Source organism: Cherax quadricarinatus, chromosome 15 (assembly GCF_038502225.1).
Source record: "Cherax quadricarinatus isolate ZL_2023a chromosome 15, ASM3850222v1, whole genome shotgun sequence".
In the NCBI taxonomy this organism is placed as follows: domain Eukaryota; kingdom Metazoa; phylum Arthropoda; class Malacostraca; order Decapoda; family Parastacidae; genus Cherax; species Cherax quadricarinatus.
Genome location: NC_091306.1, coordinates 38,868,641 through 38,883,525, shown reverse-complemented (window position 1 = coordinate 38,883,525; position 14,885 = coordinate 38,868,641). Strand labels below are relative to the sequence as shown.

Sequence of the window (14,885 nt, the reverse complement as noted above, 5' to 3'; positions counted from 1 at the left end):
GACGAGAAGGATTTATTTTTATACCATGCACACCCATCACACAGATCCATTCTCTCATGTCTAGGCTAAAATTTACTGTTCACAGCTCATCTGAGGGAGCCGAGCTCAGAACATAGATCTACATGAGCAACACTGGCATCAATAAAGTAGATGTATGAAAGACACAGTGAAAAGGTTAAATTTCAGTACAATATATGTTGCATCAACATTATAAATTAAGAGGAAAACCCACAAGGCAACAACAAGAAAGAATGGTACTCTGTATATTTTGACTTCAGCTGAAGGTTGAAATATATTGGTAGGCTGTATAATTTTGACCTCAGCTGAAGTAAAAAAATACAGCCTGCCAATCTTCTGCATTTATGTCTTATATGGGTTTTCTCTCTCTGTTGGGTTTATCAGGGCCACTGACAGCATAAACCGTATCGAGCCCGGTTTCTCGATGGTACGAGAAAAAATTGTTGCCCAAGGCTGGGCGATGAGAGAAAAGGAACAAAAGTCCAATTAGATCCAGTGAACCACCTTGCCAAGCCCCAGCAGAGAGGGACATCCACACTCCCACCTGAGTTCAGTAACTGGCTTTCCACCAAAGACCGTTAAAGAATTTTCCGCAGAATGGAAAAAAAAAAAACGGATCTGGCTAAAGTAAGCCGATGAACAGATGCCCCTCCTGTAGAGTGCCCGGCGGGCAAAATAGATGAGGACAAGCATCCCAGAGAGAACGGGGAAAATTTGTCACTGATACTCAGGCGAGAGAGAGATGTCGACACCCGACGAAGGCTGGCGCAGAAGCCCATATGGGTTTTCCTCTCTCACTGAACAGCATTCATTACACTTTGTTGCATCAGCATCTGATATTTAAGATAAATCCCTCAGTAATAGCAAAAATATAAAGTAAAAAATGTGCCTGCAGTCACAAGGTGAGGTAAGCATATTGCAGGGTGTTGCAGCATCATCTGAACTATGATGTCAGAACACATCTAGCAAGACAAAGAGTGAGTGAAAGAAGATGAACATGGTTCCCATTCTGGGTCACTACCTCAGTGGGAGATAACAGCTCTGTGAAAAAATAATGTTTATGGTACGTATCAGTAGACTGTGGGTGGCATAACGTAAATTGTTTAAATCACAGTAACTAACATATAACTGGGATTTCAATATAATACCAGCTACAGCTGTGAGCAACAGTTACAAAAGCAAACTATACAGCAGTAGTCACATCACTTGTCCCTCAACGAACCTTGTGATACGTTTTTAGCCCCTCGTGAGAAAGACGTACAGTATTGTGATTCATGGTGTGTGGCTATAACAGCAGTATTTGTTTTCAGACTGTTACTCAAACTTGTTACTCAAACTATAGCAAGTCATTAGTTGGGAAGGTTTTGGTCTGATGTGTGTTATATTATGGTGACATCTCTTCTGCTAAGTCACAGAACTACAACCATCAACAAAACTTTAAGATTTTTTAAGTCATATGCAAAGTAACTTACCTGTGTAATTAATTCCTGACCTTCAACTGCCAGTGTAACTTCAACAGTTTTTGTATGCTCATGAAGTGGACGAACTCCCTTAATTTTGTTGACTTCAGAAGCTGTGGAATGCCTCTGAAATTTTAGGAATATTGTCAGTAATCTATTGAATATATTAAGAACAATGTTAAGCAAAATATCTGATAAGGCATGTCTAATGTACTGTATACAGTGGAACCTCAGTACGTGAACAGCTCCCTACTTGAACAATTCGGTATTCAAATGCTTTGTTCAGTAAAAAAAATCACTCAGTAGTTGACTGTTTGCTCAGCACTCAACCAAACAAACATGACCTGCCAGAACTTCGCTGTAAACTATTTTGTGTTTCTTCATTTTTTTTTTTTTTTTTTTATATTATTTGTATAAATCACCATACAGTGGAACCTTGGTTTTCGTTTGCCCTGGTTTTCGTCGAATTCGATGTTCGATGACTTTTTTCATCAAAATACTTTCCAAGTTTTTGTTCATCACCTCAGTTTTCACCGGTCCACTGTACCGAATGTGTCCACCTGCTCGCACCCACACAAAGCATGCCATGTGTTCTGAGATAGTCAGGCTTTGTTTCTCGTCAAATGAGCATTACCTTGCATGCTCCTCTGAAACATTTTGTAATAATCCACTGTTTTTTGTGCTTGTTTATTGAGTGTGACTGCTAAATAAGCCACCATGGGGACAAAGAAAGTTCCGAGTGCCAGCCCTTTGATAAAGGAGGCAAGAAATGTGATAGAATTCAAGAAAGAACTCATAGCAAGATACGAAAGCAGAATATGTGTGGTCGATGTGGCCAAGATGTATGGGAAGTCCTCATCAATGATCAGTTCCATCCTGGCGAAGTAAAAAGAAATCAAGGAATCTGATGTTGCGAAAGGGGTAAATGTGCTAAAAAAGAGCTGCAACACCTTCAACTGGAACAGCAACAGATCACAGCTGAGGAAATTGCTTCACAGGAAGAGGAAGAGAGAGGGTAGAATATGCCTTCATCAGTGATTAAGGACATGTGTGCAAAGTGGAGTGAGTTGCAAAGTTTCGTGTAGAAATATCACCCTAACAAAGCAGTTGCAAGCTGTGTCTGCAACATATTCAATGACAATGCCTTGTCCCATTTTAGGCAAATCTTAGGGACGCCAGACCTCTCTGGACAGATTTTTTTGTGCGTCTGGGGTCCAGTGCTGGTCAGAGACTAAGAAGGGAAGTAGCCCCGGATAGGGACTTGATACATGAAGTCCTTATGGAGGGGGATTCCCTTTCCAATGAATAACCCCTCCTCCTCCCTCTCCCCTCCTCACGTCTTCCATGCACCAACAAGAGTTTTCAATAAAGGTAAAAGTGATATTAAATGTTCATTTATCCATTTAACCCTTTCAGGGTTTCGGCCGTACTAGTACGGCTTACGCACCAGGGTTTTTGACGTACTAGTGCGCCTAAATTCTAGTGCTCTCAAATCTAGTGAGAGAAAGCTGGTAGGCCTACATATGAAAGAATGGGTCTATGTGGTCAGTGTGCGCAGTATAAAAAAAAAACTTCAGCACACAGTGCGTAATGAGAAAAAAAAAACTTTGACCGTGTTTTTGGATTAAAACAGTGACTTTGCACTGTATTTTCGTATGGTATTTATTGTTGTATTCTAGTTTTACTGGTCTCATTCTATAGAATGGAAGACATATTATAGAAATTGAGATGATTTTGACTGATTTTACAATGAAAAGTACCTTGAAATTGAGCTCAAAGTAGCAGAAATGTTCGATTTTTACCAAAGTTCAAAAGTAAACAAATCATGCCAAGCGTCCAATACACGTCAACTGGTGAGTCTAATATTCTTTCACAAGTGCGCTGATATTATTTATACAATTTTTTACACTAATGCAGTAGTCTGCATAACAGTAAATATTCCATTTTTTGTGAGAATAAAAATTCAAAGTGGAAAGCAAAAGAATGTAAGAGGGGCATTGGGACGTGACTAATGAACAGAGGAAATGTAATGTTAGTGCCAGGAATGCCTTTCTTGTTTATTCTGGACCCTATTTGGAAATTGGCATGTTTTGAAATTTGTGTGAAATTGGCAAAATTGCCAAATTCTGATCACTGTATTGGATAGTTGAAATCGGTAAATGGGTGGTTTCTTGCACTCATTTGATAGAAAAAATGGAGTTCTAGCGAAGTATTCATGATTTTTGTCGACTAGTACAGTGGAATTGGCCGAAAATAGGGCTCAAAGTGGGCAAAATCGCCTATGCGTAAACATCGTCGAGACCGCTAACTTCGCGAGAGCATAATTCCATAAATTTTCCATAAAATTTCATACTTTTGGTGTCATTATGATCGGGAAAAGATTCTCTATCTTTTCATAAGAAAAAATTATTTTTTTTTTTTTTAAATTTTGGCAACCCTGAGAACAAGTCTCTGAGAGGGCCTGTTGACCCTGAAAGGGTTAATTAGTCCTTATATTTACATATTTCTCATTGTCTTCTGTATGTAAAACTATAGTTATTCTCTATAAAATGTATTTTTTGTTAATACTTTTTGGGTGTCTGGAATGGATTAATTGGATTTACATCATTTCCCATGGAAAATATTGCTTCAGTTTTCGTCAGATTTTCTAGACCGAATTAATGACAAAAACCAAGATTCCACTGTACAGTGGAACCTCAAATATCGAACTGTTCTCAACTCAACCAATTATGTAAATGTATTTTTGTAAGTGCTTTTATAAGTGTATTTTTGAAGGTCTGAAATGAACTAATCTAATTTACATTATTCCTGATGGGAATAAATTCGTTCGGTAACGGCACTCGAACAGCCATCTGGAATGAAGAAAGTTCGATATTTGAGGTTCCACTGTATTTATAAAAAAAGTATTTCTAATATATTTTTTAGCACTGCTTTTTTAATTTCATTATATTTTTTTTACTGGCACCATGAAATTTTTGGAGCTTTTTTTTTTTGTACTGCTTGAAGATGTAATATATAAAGTTTCCCTTATTTTATGCAGATTCATTTTGTGTAAATTCACTTATATACATCAACTCGATTTCTACCAGGAATTCACTGCATGGGGTAGAAATTCACTGTGTGGGGTAGAAATTCACTGTGTCTGGTAGAAATTCACTGCATGGGGTAGAAATTCACTGTGTGGGATAGAAATTCATTGTGTGAGGTAGAAATTCACTGTGTGTGGTAGAAATTCACTGTGTGTGGTAGAAATTCACTGTGTGGGATAGAGATTCACTGTGTGTGGTAGAAATTCACTGTGTTGGGTAGAAATTCACTGTGTGGGATAGAGATTCACTGTGTGTGGTAGAAATTAACTGTGTGGGGTTGAAATTCACTGCATGGGGGTAGAAATTCACTATGTGGGGTAGAAATTCATTATGTGGGGTAGAAATTTCACTGTGTGGGCTAGAGATTCACTGTGTGAGGTAGAAATTGGCTTGCATGCAATCACAAAAGATGATAGCTGTGTTCTTTTGTTCTTATGCAATCATTTAAGTACAGCATCACTTCATTTCTCAACAAAATATCTTTAAATATCCCTCTAAACCAATTAACCCTTAAACTGTCCAAATGTAATCTACGTTTTTTCAACATTTGAAAGTATGTAAAAAAATATATATCTTCTTTTTGTTTTGTTTTTTTACATTTGAAAACGTGTAAAAAACTTTGATCTACATTTTTTTTTTATTTTTGAAAATATGTAAAAAAATGTATATCTACTTTTGTAACACTAAGCATGTGAACATAAGAACATAAGAACATAAGAAAGGAGGACCACTGCAGCAGGCCTGTTGGCCCATACTAGGCAGGTCCTTTAGAATTCATCCCACTAACAAAACATTTGACCAACCCAATTTTCAATGCCACCCAAGAAACAAGCTCCGATGTGAAAGTCCCACTCAAATCCAACCCCTCCCACTCATGTACTTATCCAACCTAAATTTGAAACTACCCAAAGTCCCAGCCTCAATAACCCAACTAGGTAGACTGTTCCACTCATCAACTACCCTATTTCCAAACCAATACTTTCCTATGTCCTTTCTAAATCTAAACTTGTCTAATTTAAATCCATTACTGCAGGTTCTCTCTTGGAGAGATATTCTCAAGACCTTATTAATATCCCCTTTATTAATACCCATCTTCCACTTATACACTTCGAACATGTCTCCCCCTCATTCTTTGTCTAACAATATGTTTGGACAGTTTAAGGGTTGATAATGACATTCATAAACAAGAATTTGAAAATACAGATTTGGATTTGGTAAAGCCAGTGAACCTTTCCTGAATAAAATCCTATACATAGTTCGTTTTCAGTTTAAGTGTCTTGGACCAAAAAAAATGGACACCCAGCCAGACAATTTCTGAGCAATATCTCTTTAACCTTTTCAGGGCCCAGAGGCTAAGTCTCAGAGTGACAGCCAGGGTCCAAGATTTCAAAAAAAAAAAAAAAATTTATTATGAAATGGTAGAGAATCGTTTTCTGAAGGTAATAAAACAAAAAGTATGAAATTTGATGGAAAACTGACAAAATTATGCTCTCGCGAATTTTGATGCATCAGTGATATTTAAGCATTGGCAATTTTGCTGACTGACTCCCATTTTAGGCCAATTACATTATTTCAGTCGACCAAATTTGTAGCTATTTCACTAATATTACTTCTATTTTATTGATTGAGCACAAGAAATCACCCAGTCAACTGTTATAACTATCCAATAAAGTGATCAGAAATTGTTAATTTGGCAATTTAACACAAAGTTCAAAATATTCCATTTTCAAAATAGGGTCCAGAATAAACAATGCAGGCATTCCTGACACTAAACTAACATTTCCTCTGTTCATTAGTTATGTTTTTGCTTTACAAATGAATTCCTCTTTGATTTTTTATTCACATAATGAATTTTTATTCACACAAAAAAATGTGATAATTGTATAAATAATATCACCACATTTGTAAATGTATATCAGACCACCAGCTGACGTTTATTAGATGTGCGACGTCACTTGTTTACGCTTGAACATCGGCAAAAATTGAACATTTCCGCAACTTTGAGCTCAGTTTCAAGCCATTTTCATGACTAAAACCAATCAAAATTATCTCTATTTCTGTAATATATCTTCCAGTCTATCAAATAAGACCAAGGAATTGCAAATATATCTATAAAAAAAAACACAAAAAACATCACAAATTTGCTGTTTTATTCCAAAATTTGTGTCTCAGTTCTTTCTCTCATTATGCACTGCATGCTCCAGGATTTGTTTCATGTGGTGCACACTTACCACATAGATGTATTCTCTCATATCTAGGCCCAAATTTACCACTCACAACTTATTTGAGTGAGCTGAGCTTATTGGCGTAGATCTACAGCTTGGACCATGGCTTCAAAGTTGTAGATCTACGGGACAGACCCTGAAAGGGTTAAATAACTAAACAGGATAAAAATAAGATAATGATGATATCTAATCAAGACAGCATTCTATACAGTAGGGCCCCACTTTAGGGCGTTCTGCTAATATGGCGATTTCAAATTATGAAAAAACTATGCTATTCAGCGAGTGGTCTTTCAAATACGGCGCACCCCACCCAGTTTGTTTACATTATCCATGAGCACAACTCTCTATTATGTCTGGAAATTTTCCAAAATTTCAAGTGTTTTAACCCTTTCAGGGTTTCGGCCGTACTAGTATGGCTTATGCACCAGGGTTTTTGACGTACTAGTACGCCTAAATTCTAGCTCTCTCAAATCTAGTAAGAGAAAGCTGGTAGGCCTACATATGAAAGAATGGGTCTCTGTGGTCAGTGTGCGTGGTATAAAAAAAATCCTGCAGCACACAGTGCGTAATGAGAAAAAAAAACTTTGACCGTGTTTTTGCATTAAAACAGCGACTTTGCACTGTATTTTTGTATGGTATTTATTGTTGTATTCTAGATTTCCTGGTCTCATTTTATAGAATGGAAGACATATTACAGAAATTGAGATGATTTTGACTGGTTTTACATTGAAAAGTACCTTGAAATTGAGCTCAAAGTAGCAGAAATGTTCGAATTTTACCAAAGTTCAAAAGTAAACAAATCATGCCAAGCGTCCAATACACGTCAACTGGTGAGTCTAACATTCTTTCACAAGTGCGATGATATTATTTATTCCATTTCTACACTAATGCAGTAGTCTGCAAACAGTAAATCTTCTATTTTTTGTAAGAATAAAAATTCAAAGTGGAAAGCCATAGAAATATAAGAGGGGCCTGGGAATGTGATCGACGAACAGAGAGCTTGTTATTTTAGTGCCAGGAATGTCTTCCTAGTTTATTCTTGACCCTATTCAGAAATTGGCATCTTTTGAAATTTGTGAGAAATTGGCAAAATAGCTAAGTTCTGACCACTTTATTATATAGTTGAAATTGGTAAATGGGTGGTTTCTTGTACTCATTCAATAGAAAAAATGGAGTTCTAGCAAAATAGTTACGATTTTTGTCGATTAGTACACTAGAATTGGCCAAAAATAGGGTTCAAAGTGGACAAAATCGCCGATGCATAAACATCGTCAAGACCGCTAACTTCGCGAGAGCATAATTCCGTAAGTTTTCCATCAAATTTCATACTTATGGTGTCATTATGATCGGGAAAAGATTCTCTATCTTTTCATAAGAAAAAATAATTTTTTTTTTAAATTGGGGGACCTTAACCCCTTCAGGGTTCAAGGTCAAAATCTGAAGTGGTGCTCCAGTGTCCAAGAAATTTTGAAAAAAAAAAAAAAAAATTTTTTTTTCTTACAGAATTAAAGAGTATATTTTTGTGAAGGTAATAAGACAAAACAAAAAATTTCTGATTAGTACTTACCAAGATACAGCAGCGGGAAGTTGACCCAAAATGACCGAGTGGCAGCAACATCAGTGACTTCCGCAAAATCCCATTTTTTTATTTTACGTTTTTTATACTTTTTTCTTTTCTTTTCAAATTTTTTTTTCATTTTCTAATAACATTTGCAGCCTGTGAGACCAATATAATGTATATTGTATAAGTGTACAATCATTGTATTCAACACAATAACTGCACTAATTTGTTTATCATTATATTGCTTACAAAACTTGTTTAGAAGTTTATTGTAAACAAAATGATGAAAATATTAGTGTGGTTGTTGTGTTGAATACAATGGTACCATATAGTACCATATGGTACAATGACACCATATGATACAATGGTACCAGGCTCTGATCCACCAGGAAGCATGGTCACAGACCGGGCCGCAGGGGCGTTGACCCCTGGAACTCTCTCCAGGTAAACTCCAGGTACAATATGGTACAATGGCATATGATATAATGGTACCATATGGTACAATGGCACCATTTGGTACAATGGTACCATATGATACAATGGTACCATATGGTGCAATGGTACCTTATGGTACCATAAGGTGTAATGGTACCATATGGTACCATATGATGCAATGGTACCAAATGGTACATTGTACCATACAGTACAATGATACCATATGATTCATTGTACCGTATGGTATGACATGGTACTGTTGTATTCAACACAATAAACACACTAATATTTTCATCAATATTTTGTTTACAACAAAAATATGCAAAAATGTTGTATATTAGTAATGTTCTATTATATATTTACAAGTGTACAGGAACTTGACTTGTTCCTTGAGGTGGATGACAAAGCTCTTTGTCTCGGAAACTGCCTGCCGAGTCAGTAGCTAGCTTGCGTCACCACTCACTCAGTCTTGGCTGGTGTCTCATGCCACCAACACCTACTGACCATATGGTACACGGTATCATATGTTACAGGGTACCATATGGTACATTGTACTATATGGTATAGGGTACCATGCAGTACAGGATAACATATGGTGCAGGGTACCATATGGTACAGGGTACTATATGGCACAGGGTACATATGGCACAGGGTACCATACAGTACAGGACACCATATGGTACAGATACAGTGACTTTTTTGGGTTATCCTAGGATTTTATACATATGCTGCTATGTATGATAATCTATGTAATTGTATTTCTGTACACCTGAATAAATTTACTCAAGTGCATGTGGCATCAACCTCTTATTTAATGACTTAAATGAATCAAACAGTTACTGTAATTACTACACTGCAGAACAATCAAAGGCACTTCTCAGTGCCAACAACAACATAACTATCTTTAACTACAATATCAGATCTTTAAGCAAGCATTACGATGACCTCATAGCATTACTAAATTCCTTACATGCCAATATGTCCATCATTACACTAACTGAAACCTGGCTAAAGCCTGATAGTACAGATGTCTATGCCATTCCTGGTTACACAGCCATACACAACTGTAGGCCAGACCAACAAGGGGGTGGCACAGCCATATACTACTCAGACCAACTAGAATGTATCACTAATACTTGCACAAGGGATGAACATGGGGAATATATAATAGCCAAATTCAAATCCAAATACCTACAAAAACCTCTCACACTGATAAACATTTACAGAGTTCCACAGTCAAACATTAGCCAATTTAGTCAAAACCTAGGAAGTATGATAACTGATGCACGCATGAACAAAGATCACTTACTACTCTCAGGTGACTTCAATATAAATCTCCTGCAAGACCAGGACCCACACGTTACTGAATTCACAAACACAATGAGTAACTGTATGTTGCTACCAACAGTAACAAAACCTACAAGAGTTACAGAGACTAGTGTTTCCCTACTTGACCACATCTGGACCAACACCATATCCCCTTTAAAATCAGGCATAATTACAGATAATACCACAGACCACTACCCTACTTTTCTCATAACAACTCTTGGTAAATTACCCCAAGACACTACTAAAGTCACCTTCAGACTTCACAATGAGGCAGCCATTAATAACTTCACAACAGCAGTAGCAAACATTGACTGGCACACTGAGCTAGAAATCTATACAGATATTGACGAATGTATTAATAATTTTCTAAAAAAGACCCAATACCTCTATAACAAGCACTGCCCTAAAAAAACTAAACAGATGACAGCTAAGAGACTGAACAGTCCCTGGTTAACACCCAGCATTCTCAAATCCATAAATACAAAACACCAATATGAAAAACAGTACAGAATGGGTCACATAACCAGAGACCAAACAAAACGTTACTCGTCAATCCTAACCAGCCTGATAAGAAGGGCAAAAAAATTGTATTATGAGAACAGATTATCCAACTTACGAGGTGATATAAAAAAGACCTGGAAAACCCTATCAGAAATTCTAGGAACAAAAAAGATATCACGAAATAGCGAAATAAAATTAGCAAAATCAGATGAACCCCAACTCCCACCAACAGAAACAGCAAACAGACTCAATGACTTCTTCTCCACTATAGGACAAAACCTTGCCAATAAAATCCCAAGCTCAGATACCCCACCAAATGACTACCTCACTGGCAACTACCCGAACACACTGTTCCTAGCTCCGACTAACCCATACGAAGTCTCCCTTATTATCAACACGCTAAAAAACAAGGCAGGAGATTTAAATACCTTACCACCCTTTATATACAAAAAAGTGTCACAAGTGCTATCACCAATCATTGCAACACTCTTTAACAAATCCATTGAATCCTCCACCTTCCCTACAGTACTCAAAATAGCAAGGGTCACCCCGATCCATAAAGGAGGAGACCAAACAGAGTTGAATAACTATAGGCCAATATCCAACTTACACCCTCTCTCAAAAATCTTCGAAAAATTAATTCATAAACGAATCTACTCCTACCTTATCTCCCAAAACATACTCAACCCCTGCCAATTTGGATTCAGGCCAAATAAAAATACTAATGATGCTATTATACACATGCTAGAACATATATACAATGCAATAGAGAAAAAACAAGTCCCACTGGGGATCTTCATTGACTTACGTAAAGCTTTTGATACAGTTAACCATGACTTGCTCCACGTAAAATTGTCACACTATGGTATAAGAGGGCACTCCCTCAACTACCTCAAGTCATACCTCAGCAACAGAAGCCAATATGTGTATGCAAATGGGGCAAACTCTTCTGCACAACCAATTACAGTTGGTGTCCCACAGGGAAGTGTCCTTGGCCCTCTTCTCTTTCTCCTATACATAAATGACCTACCAAATGCTTCGCAATTACTCAAACCCACACTATTTGCAGATGACACTACATACGTCTTCTCCCACCCGAGCCCAGTCACGCTAGCCAATACTGTAAATACCGAATTACAGAAAATATCTACCTGGATGAGGACTAACAAACTTACACTAAACATTGACAAAACCTACTTCATTCAGTTTGGTAACAGAGCTACAGATGTCCCTCTTAACATAATGATAAACGGATCACCTATCACAAAGCTAACAGAGGGAAAATTCTTAGGAATCCACCTTGATAATAGACTCAAATTTCATACACATATACAACAAATTTCTAAGAAAATTTCCAAGACTGTAGGCATACTATCGAAGATACGGTACTATGCTCCACAGTCAGCCCTCCTGGCCCTATATCACTCTCTTATTTACCCCTATCTCACCTATGGAATTTGTGCATGGGGCTCAACAACAAGTAACCATCTCAGACCACTAATTACCCAACAAAAGGCTGCAGTTAGAATGATAACAAATTCTCACTATAGGCAGCACACTCCACCAATATTCAATACACTAAACCTATTCACCATACAAAACATTCATACTTATTACTGCACCTATTACATACATAGAACACTTAACTCTGATATTAACCCTCCCCTCAAACATCTCCTTGCCAACCTCAACAGAACACATGACCATAACACAAGGCACAGATCACTCTTTGATGTTCCTCGTGTCCATCTCACACTATGCAAAAACTCAATGCACATAAAAGGCCCTAAAATCTGGAACTCATTACCTGTAAATATAAAAGAAACACTACCTGTTTATAAATTCAAGTCTCTTCTCAAAGATCACTTACTCACCCAAAACCAAATAAATACTGAATAACTGAACCTTATAAATTGTATATCTTAAATGTTTCTCACAATTATATCACATAAATGTTAAACCTAAAACCCAATCTAACTTTATTATTTTTTAAATACACTACCTAACAGAATACTCCATTCTACTGAATGTACAACAATGCATACAACCATATGACCTGTCTTTGTAATACTCACTTGTGCTTTATAGTAATCTGTATACATTAAAGTTTTATCACTGATGTCATCATTGCTTAGTCATCTTAAGTTAATTTTAAGCCAGCCCGTAATGCTATGCATAGTATAAGTGGCTTTGGCATGCTGCTCTTATCTGTATTTTTTGTACCTTTGTATGTGTGCTCAAATTTTTAAATAAATAAATAAATAAATCATAAGTAAGTTTATTTAGTTATACACAAATAAAGTTACATAGAATATCATACTTAGCAGCATATGTTTGGAGAACCTAGGATAACCCAAAAAAGTCAGATAGACTTATTTCCATTAGGGTCCCTGTACCCTGTACCATATGGTATAATGTACCATATGGTACAATGTACTATATGGTACATTGTACCATATGGTACCACTCTACCATACAATACCATTGTACCAGATGATACCATTGTATGACATGGCACCATTTTACCATATGGTACCACTGTACCATACCTGGAGTATACCTGGAGAGAGTTCCGGGGGTCAACGCCCCTGCGGCCCGGTCTGAGACCAGGCCTCCTGGTGGATCAGAGCCTGATCAACCAGGCTGTTGCTGCTGGCTGCACGCAAACCAACATACGAGCCACAGCCCGGCTGATCCGGAACTGACTTTAGGTGCTTGTCCAGTGCCAGCTTGAAGACTGCCAGGGGTCTGTTGGTAATCCCCCTTATGTGTGCTGGGAGGCAGTTGAACAGTCTCGGGCCCCTGACACTTATTGTATGGTCTCTTAACGTGCTAGTGACACCCCTGCTTTTCATTGGGGGGATGGTGCATCGTCTGCCAAGTCTTTTGCTTTCGTAGTGGGTGATTTTCGTGTGCAAGTTCGGTACTAGTCCCTCTAGGATTTTCCAGGTGTATATAATCATGTATCTCTCCCTCCTGCGTTCCAGGGAATACAGGTTTAGGAACCTCAAGCGCTCCCTATAATTGAGGTGTTTTATCTCCGTTATGCGCGCCGTGAAAGTTCTCTGTACATTTTCTAGGTCGGCAATTTCACCTGCCTTGAAAGGTGCTGTTAGTGTGCAGCAATATTCCAGCCTAGATAGAACAAGTGACCTGAAGAGTGTCATCATGGGCTTGGCCTCCCTAGTTTTGAAGGTTCTCATTATCCATCCTGTCATTTTTCTAGCAGATGCGATTGATACAATGTTATGGTCCTTGAAGGTGAGATCCTCCGACATGATCACTCCCAGGTCTTTGACGTTGGTGTTTCGCTCTATTTTGTGGCCAGAATTTGTTTTGTACTCTGATGAAGATTTAATTTCCTCATGTTTACCATATCTGAGTAATTGAAATTTCTCATCGTTGAACTTCATATTGTTTTCTGCAGCCCACTGAAAGATTTGGTTGATGTCTGCCTGGAGCTTTGCAGTGTCTGCAATGGAAGACACTGTCATGCAAATTCGGGTGTCATCTGCAAAGGAAGACACGGTGCTGTGGCTGACATCCTTGTCTATGTCGGATATAAGGATGAGGAACAAGATGGGAGCGAGTACTGTGCCTTGTGGAACAGAGCTTTTCACCGTAGCTGCCTCGGACTTTACTCTGTTGACGACTACTCTCTGTGTTCTGTTAGTGAGGAAATTATAGATCCATCGACCGACTTTTCCTGTTATTCCTTTAGCACGCATTTTGTGCGCTATTACGCCATGGTCACACTTGTCGAAGGCTTTTGCAAAGTCTGTATATATTACATCTGCATTCTTTTTGTCTTCTAGTGCATTTAGGACCTTGTCGTAGTGGTCCAATAGTTGAGACAGACAGGAGCGACCTGTTCTAAACCCATGTTGCCCTGGGTTGTGTAACTGATGGGTTTCTAGATGCGTGGTGATCTTGCTTCTTAGGACCCTTTCAAAGATTTTTATGATATGGGATGTTAGTGCTATTGGTCTGTAGTTCTTTGCTGTTGCTTTACTGCCCCCTTTGTGGAGTGGGGCTATGTCTGTTGTTTTTAGTAACTGTGGGACGACCCCCGTGTCCATGCTCCCTCTCCATAGGATGGAAAAGGCTCGTGATAGGGGCTTCTTGCAGTTCTTGATGAACACAGAGTTCCATGAGTCTGGCCCTGGGGCAGAGTGCATGGGCATGTCATTTATCGCCTGTTCGAAGTCATTTGGCGTCAGGATAACATCGGATAGGCTTGTGTTAATCAAATTTTGTGGCTCTCTCA

At 38.1% G+C, this 14,885-nt stretch overlaps 1 protein-coding gene across 2 annotated transcripts in view; it reads right to left on the bottom strand.

Moving 5' to 3' along the window:
• Window positions 1-14,885, bottom strand: part of c12.2 (von Willebrand factor A domain-containing protein c12.2) — a 590,945-nt gene that overhangs the window by 352,679 nt on the left and 223,381 nt on the right. For both annotated transcript variants that reach the window (XM_070085296.1, XM_070085297.1), the window contains exon 4: window positions 1,491-1,604. In XM_070085296.1, coding sequence (XP_069941397.1) covers window positions 1,491-1,604 — 114 coding nt within the window. The remainder of the gene's footprint in view (window positions 1-1,490; window positions 1,605-14,885) is intronic.